The following is a 6,834-nucleotide window of genomic DNA, read 5'->3' as shown; positions in this document are numbered from 1 at the left end:
CTTATTTCTTTAAAGAACCATTTGAGATTTACAGAAAAATTAAATAGATAGAATAAATATATTGTCCCCATACATCACATGCCAAGTTTCCTCTCTTAACATCTTTTGTTAGCATGATGCATTTGTTACTATTAATGGGCCAATAGTGATACATTCCTATTAAATAAAGCCCATAGTTTATTCAGACTTCCTTAGTTTTCACCTAATATCTTTTTCTACTCCAGGATGCAGCCAGAACACTGTGCTACGTCTAGTTGTCACACATCCTTAGGCTTCTCTTGGCTGTGGCAGTTTGGCACACTTGCCTTGTATCTGAGACCTTGACAGTTTTGAGGAGTTACGGGTCAGGTACTTCACAGGATGTCCCACTGTTGGAACTGGCCTGATGCTATTGGGAAGATCACAGAGGGAACGTGGCACCTTTATCACATCATGTCAGGGATACATGCCATCAACCTGACTTATGATTGTTATTGACCTGGATCACTGAGAGAGTGTTTGCCAGTTTCTCCACTGTAGAGCCTTCCCTTCCTTTAGGATGGAGTATCTTTATAAGTTATTTTGAATTCTTCTGCAATAGGAGATTCTTCTCTTCTCCTTAACATATTCAGTCATTTATTTTTATCAGTATGGATTCGTAGATATTTATTTTACACTTTGGATTGTAATCTAATACTATTCCATTTATTTTGTTACCAAAATCATCCCAGCTTTGGCCACTGGGAGGTCTTCTAGTTGGTTTTGTTGTTCCTTGGACATACCTCGTAATGATAGTATATTTGTTTTTATTTGTTTACAAGGCCTGTACTTAACGGTTCTAGAAACTAAGGGAAGGGATGAATTTAGGACATCCTGCTTTCATATAAGCACCCTTTTTCCTTTCCAATACTGAAATACAAGCTCTGTAAGACCTGAACTCTTGTCCTATCTGTTGATAAAACAGTACCTGGTATATAATGTTTACTCAGTAATTGTTGAATGAGTAAATGAAAGAATGGTGTTAGGTCTTGGACAGAAGCAGGAGAAATAGTGTGAACAATTGTAGCGTGAGGTCTAGGTGATACCAAATTAGATGATATCTAATTAGGAAGGGAGAATGTGGTTTCATTAGAATTATTGGAGAAAAGTTAAGGAGTATATTAAGGGAATAATTAATAAATATTAAAAGCTTCCATAATCATATGTTATTGGGTTACATGAGACTTCTTATAAAAATAGTTCAGGTCATGCAGTCGAATCAATTTCTACAATTGGAAACTAATATAGAGATGATAAACTGGTATGTATTATGAAGAACATTTTTAAATGATTCTTTGTCAAAAATATTTGACCTTGGAGAATCATAGAGAAAAATTTTGTACATAGAACATAAACAAATTCAAATCTTGTGGGAAAATGACAGAATATGTGGAATTAAAATAATACCTAAAGGGATATATAGAAATAGAAAAAAATGATTTTGGGCAGAGAAGATGAGGGGAGGGAAATGGAGAATAGATTTGAGAGGGGCTCTGGAAAATGGCATACATTTGAATAGGGCATAAATAGAGTTTGCATAGGGGAGAATGAAGGAAATTTCTAGTGAGTGACTGTCACGTGAAAAAGCTTAGTTTTTGGATTACGGTTAACATCAAGGAATTGCAGGAAGTGTTTGGATTAATGAGGCTGAACACAGACTTTAGAAACCCCTGACTGCTAAAAGGATGAATTTCAAATGTAAAAACTAGAAGTTTCTGAAATTTTAAACAATAGTGAACCAATTAAAATTTAGCATCATATAAATTGTGATATTGCCTAGGATAAATGATATGAGGAAGAAATTAGAAATAGAATATTATTAAGCAGTTGTCAAGATAATCTGATTTAAAAGTAAAATTTTATATTAAAACCATGACGGGAAGATGAGATGTAAGCAGTAACTTTTTGGTGGAAGAAACTGATAACACTGAGTGACAGAAACAGGGGATCTAGGAGGAAGAGCTGAGATAGGGTGGGGTGGGTTAGAACTTCGCCCCTTCCATGTGAAATTGCTTACACCTACACATAAAATTAAATTCCATGAAATTCTGAATATTTTCATTTGTTCAAATTGGGCAAAGTGAAAAGCCATGATCAGTTTCAGTAATATCTGAGTCATGTTTATGAACTAGAGTCCAAGAGTGACTCAAGGTATTCAATGCACTAATTCCAGCTTAAAACACCTGACATGAAGCCCCCTTTTTGCATTCCCTCTTGACAAGTAGATGAACAAAAGGAGAATATCTCAACATGTAAAATAGATGTTGAACATTATCTTTCATCAATCAACTGAATTTCTATTATTGGTTCAGTTGACATACATTTGGCTCATGAAGTAGGCAGGATATTATTATTTTGAATCTTTCTCCGTCATCACCCACAACAAACAATGAGATTCGTAGACAAGTTCTTCTTGCTAAGGATTCACAACTCGGGTGGAGTGATCAACACAACTACTAAGTACATCCATCCATCCAGTAGATGCATGCTTAAATTACCAGAAGAGAAGCTAGAGAATTTTGGAGTTTTGTGGGTGTTTTAAGAAATTTTAAATAAACTAAGAATAAAGGCCTTGGAGATGAGAGTCCTATCCTTCCTGAATATTTTTGAACTATAACAGAAGTTTTTACTCATGCTATAGCCATTATTTTGTAGGGAAAAATTGCAATATGATAAAGATAAATGGTACATTTGAACAACTCGATTATGTTTAATAAACATAGACAGTATTTATGTACTGTGAGATGAGAGCACAAAACTTTACTTTCACAATTACAGAACATGAAAAGAATAAAAAGACTGTTTTTACCACTTACTAGAAAGAATTCCAATTATTGAGTCCAAGATCTTTTTATGACAATTATTCTTTTTTCCACATCTCTTCCTCTTCTCTATCATTTTTTCACACTATACCTGAATTTTATCTTCAATAGTCAATTTACACTAAGCAACGAAATGCCCCTTATAATGTCCTTCTTGAATTATGATGTTTTTGGATGTTTTGGCAATCCTACTAATCTATAACATTCTTTTTTTAACTGATGTAATATTGGTAATAACATTAAATTTGTTAAAGTTTACAACATTATAATTCAACTTCCGTATACAGTACAAATTTATTACCATCAAAAGTCTAGTTACCACCCACTGTATACTTAACCCCTGCCACCCATTCTGCCCAGCCCCCAACTGCCATTGTTCTGAAATCAAGGGATAATGTAGGTCTGGATACTGGGGAACTTACCAAATCAAGATTTAGGTATACTGCCTCTACATTCCGGCTTCTTCTCCTTGAGGCAATGTCTAAATACCATCAAAGACAATGCCAACAGAAGGCATCCAGCGCTTGGAAATACTGTTCTCTTTCTTCTGTTGTCATCATATTTCAGCATGCAGTGCACTCACTGGAATAATTTCCAGAAATGCCAATAGAAACACTTTTTTGTGTGGATAAATTGGTTTGAAAGAAAGTATATAGTTATCTTCACTGATTTTGAAGTTGTTCCATTAACACCTTCTACTTATTCTTAAAAAGTGGATGTTTTATAAGGAGGAAGTCTTCTAGAGTGCATGCTTTTCTTTTAGATCACTTTCCAAGATTTGGTAAAGGATCTTGAATTGCTCTGGCTTAGATGAATGATAGATATTGAAGTATTCCCAATAAGTGAGAAACAGTCTCTGGGCATTTATATTCCCTATCATGAGAAGACTATTAGCCATAGATTGAACTTCACTTATTTACATTTGTTTTCAATGAATTTGAGCATTTGGCATTCATTCTTGTTGCTGGAACATGCATTTATTGAAGAAATCATTCTGACAAATATCACCTTAGAAGGAGACGTAAATACCTTGATTTAGGCTTTCGGATTATAAGGGGAAAATGTTTTTAGTGGAAAATTGTGTTGATAAATCTACAGAATAGGGAGAAACCATTATTTGGCAATGTCATGAGTATAGCTCATGGATTACTCATATTTAAATTCCATTCAACTCAGTCTCAAAAACATGAATAGTCTCTTACTTCTTTGTGAGAAATACAATCTGCTTTACTGTGTCTTTGAAGGCATCTTTCACTTGTTTGTTTCGAAGTGTATAAATGAATGGATTAAGCAAAGGCGCCACGGACGTAGTGAGCACAGACACCACTTTATTAATAGCTACTCCTTCCTTTGCCGAGGGCTTGATGTAGATGAAGATGCAGCTGCCATAGGTGATGGAAACCACAACCATGTGGGAGGAGCAGGTGGAAAAGGCCTTCTTCCTTTGCTGGGCAGAAGGGAATCTGAGGATGGTCTTGATGATGTATGTGTAGGAGAGAACTACACACGTCAAGGTAATAATGAGTGCCAGCACAGCGAAACTCAAGACAATTTTCTCTATTAATGCTGTGTCTGAGCAGGTTATCTGTAAAATAGGAGATGCATCACAGCCGAAATGATCAATCACATTCGAGTCACAGAATTCCAGCTGGAGGCCCATGACAAGGGGTGGGAGGATGAGTAACAGGCCTGCAATCCAACAGCAGAGAACGAGTGTAGTGCAGACTTTGCTGTTCATGATGCTCATGTAATGCAGGGGCTTACAGATGGCCACGTAGCGGTCATAGGACATGGCAGCAAGGAGAAAAAATTCTGTTGTTGCAAAGAGGACAACAAAAAATAACTGGGTGGCACAAGCACTATAGGTAACTGTGTTATCTCCAGATATCATGGTGTACAGGAATCTGGGGATGCAGACAGTGGTGAATGAGACTTCTAAGAAGGAGAAATTTCGGAGAAAAAAATACATGGGAGTTTTAAGATGGGAATCCCACAGTGTGAGGGTGATAATGATGAGGTTCCCAGCCACACTCAATAGGTAGGTGATAAACAAAAATACAAGAAGCAAGACTTGTAGTTTTGGGTCATCTGTCAATCCCAGCAGGATGAACGTGGTTATTGCTGTGTGATTCCTCATCACTGCCTTGTGCCAAGTCAAGAGCGATTCCACCTGAAAAGAGAAGTGTCGCAGGAAGCTGGCCCTGGAACCTGGATGCAAACACTGGGCAAGCAGCTCACGCACACTTCCCTCTTTTCCTTATTGGCCAGTTGTTAATAGCAGTGCCTCTGACATCTTACCAGGAGGCAGCTACAGGAAATATCTAAGATGGATCTTATGCTTATAATTCTCTGATTAGCAAGCACATTTACAAAAATCTCAAATAAAAGACAAAGAAAACATAAATCATATGTGTAATTTGCCGTTTCTCAGCAATACTGTTTCGTGGTACAGATTTTATTTGTCCTTATCCTGGGGGAAATTAAGTCATTTTTGAAGTTTTCTTCTCCCCTCCTCATCTTTCTATGCTTGCACACCATACTGAAAAGCTCCATTTTCAAAATCAAGATCTATCAATTAACATTTTTGTGTGTTTTACAATTTTTAGAGCAGTTTTAGGACCACAGCAATACTGAGCATAATGTACAGAGATTCCCCATATCCCTCCTGTGCACACATGTGCAGCCTACTCCTGTGCACACATGTGCAGCCTACCCCTAGTGTCAGCACTCTCACCAGAGTTACTAAACTGTGTTAAACCACATTTGTTAAACTGATGGACCCACATGGAGACATCAAAGCCCACGGTTTGCATTATGTTTCTTTCTTACTTTTGTCTATTCAATCGGTTTGGATGAATGTTTCCTTAGTATTTCACATTGAACTTCTTATGTTGAATTTTAACAACAGCACATTCATTTAAAAGTGTGTACTTTAAATTTCTCTAAATAGGGAGACAAAATGTTTAAAATGCAAAGATGTATCTGTTTTTTTCATATATATCTAGGCAAATGAAGGTATTTCTAAACCAGATTTGGGGACTGCTTAGGCGGAACTTTTCATTTCTGGAACCTGATCATCAGCCAACCTGAGTCCTAGTGGGGCTAGTGGGGCTCCGTGGTGTGGGCAGGGCCCAGAGGGAGTCTCTGTGGCGTCTGCTCTCGGCGCCCGCTGGTCAATCCTCCTCTCTTTGCAGAGCAGCAGTCAGAATCAGTGCCGGGGTATATGTTAGTGACCTCTTGGAACAATTTCTGCTGCCTCTCTCCTCAAAACATTTCTCCCCACAATTTTAGCAACCAGATCCCTAGCCCTGCTGCTTCTGTTCTTTGACTTTTTGAATATGCATCTTGCCAAGCAACATCCAGAAACAAGTGTGCACATATGAAGCAATCTTTGTGAATACTTTTTAAAGCACTCTAATTTCCTGATTGAAATTCCACATCGACTTTCCCAGGAGTTTTAAGACTCCCTCAGACATTCCATTAGATAGCTGATGGGGAAATTCCCCTCACCTTCGTGTCCGAACTTACCCTCAGTGACATTCATATTTTAAGCAGCTGCTCTCAGGTATCCATCCTGTAAAAGAAGATCTGGTTAATGCATTCTCGCTGGTGTTATACACTGTTAATAATAAATATATCAGTCTATAATATGTTTTTGTGTTTTAAAAGGGGGAATAATTGATAGTTAAATGAGAAAATTTAGCCATAATTCAAGGGTTTGTAGGGAAACACTGCACATTTTATATGAATGGAGAATTTAATTTCTTAAGTGGTCCAACAATTGTCCCAGTTGTACCCAATGTGTTTTCTGAATAGAGAACCAAAGATAGATTAGGTTACTCTTTCCTATTGCTCAAGTGAGCAATCTACATTTATTCATCCAAATAATTTTTAATAAGCATCTATTATTTGAGGAGCATAATAATAGAGACTATAGACCTAACCATTAGCAAGTTGCTCCTGAAGGAGCTCTCAGGCCATCAGTAGGAGAAAG

At 37.2% G+C, this 6,834-nt stretch overlaps 1 protein-coding gene across 1 annotated transcript; it reads right to left on the bottom strand.

Moving 5' to 3' along the window:
• Nucleotides 1-4,038: 4,038 nt before the first annotated feature.
• Nucleotides 4,039-4,977, bottom strand: LOC108396311 (olfactory receptor 6C2-like). Its single transcript, XM_037015811.2, has one exon. It carries the CDS (start codon nucleotides 4,975-4,977, stop codon nucleotides 4,039-4,041), a length of 939 nt encoding a protein of 312 aa, XP_036871706.2.
• Between the last annotated feature and the right edge of the window lie 1,857 nt (nucleotides 4,978-6,834).

This window comes from Manis javanica, chromosome 10 (genome assembly GCF_040802235.1).
Source record: "Manis javanica isolate MJ-LG chromosome 10, MJ_LKY, whole genome shotgun sequence".
In the NCBI taxonomy this organism is placed as follows: domain Eukaryota; kingdom Metazoa; phylum Chordata; class Mammalia; order Pholidota; family Manidae; genus Manis; species Manis javanica.
Note: the sequence above shows the minus strand (reverse complement) of the source record. Positions and strands in the feature narration are given on the sequence as shown.

What these genes read in the sequence shown, in the direction of transcription:
- LOC108396311 (XM_037015811.2), bottom strand. Translation starts at nt 4,977, where the DNA reads ATGAGGAATCACACAGCAATAACCACGTTCATCCTGCTGGGATTGACA.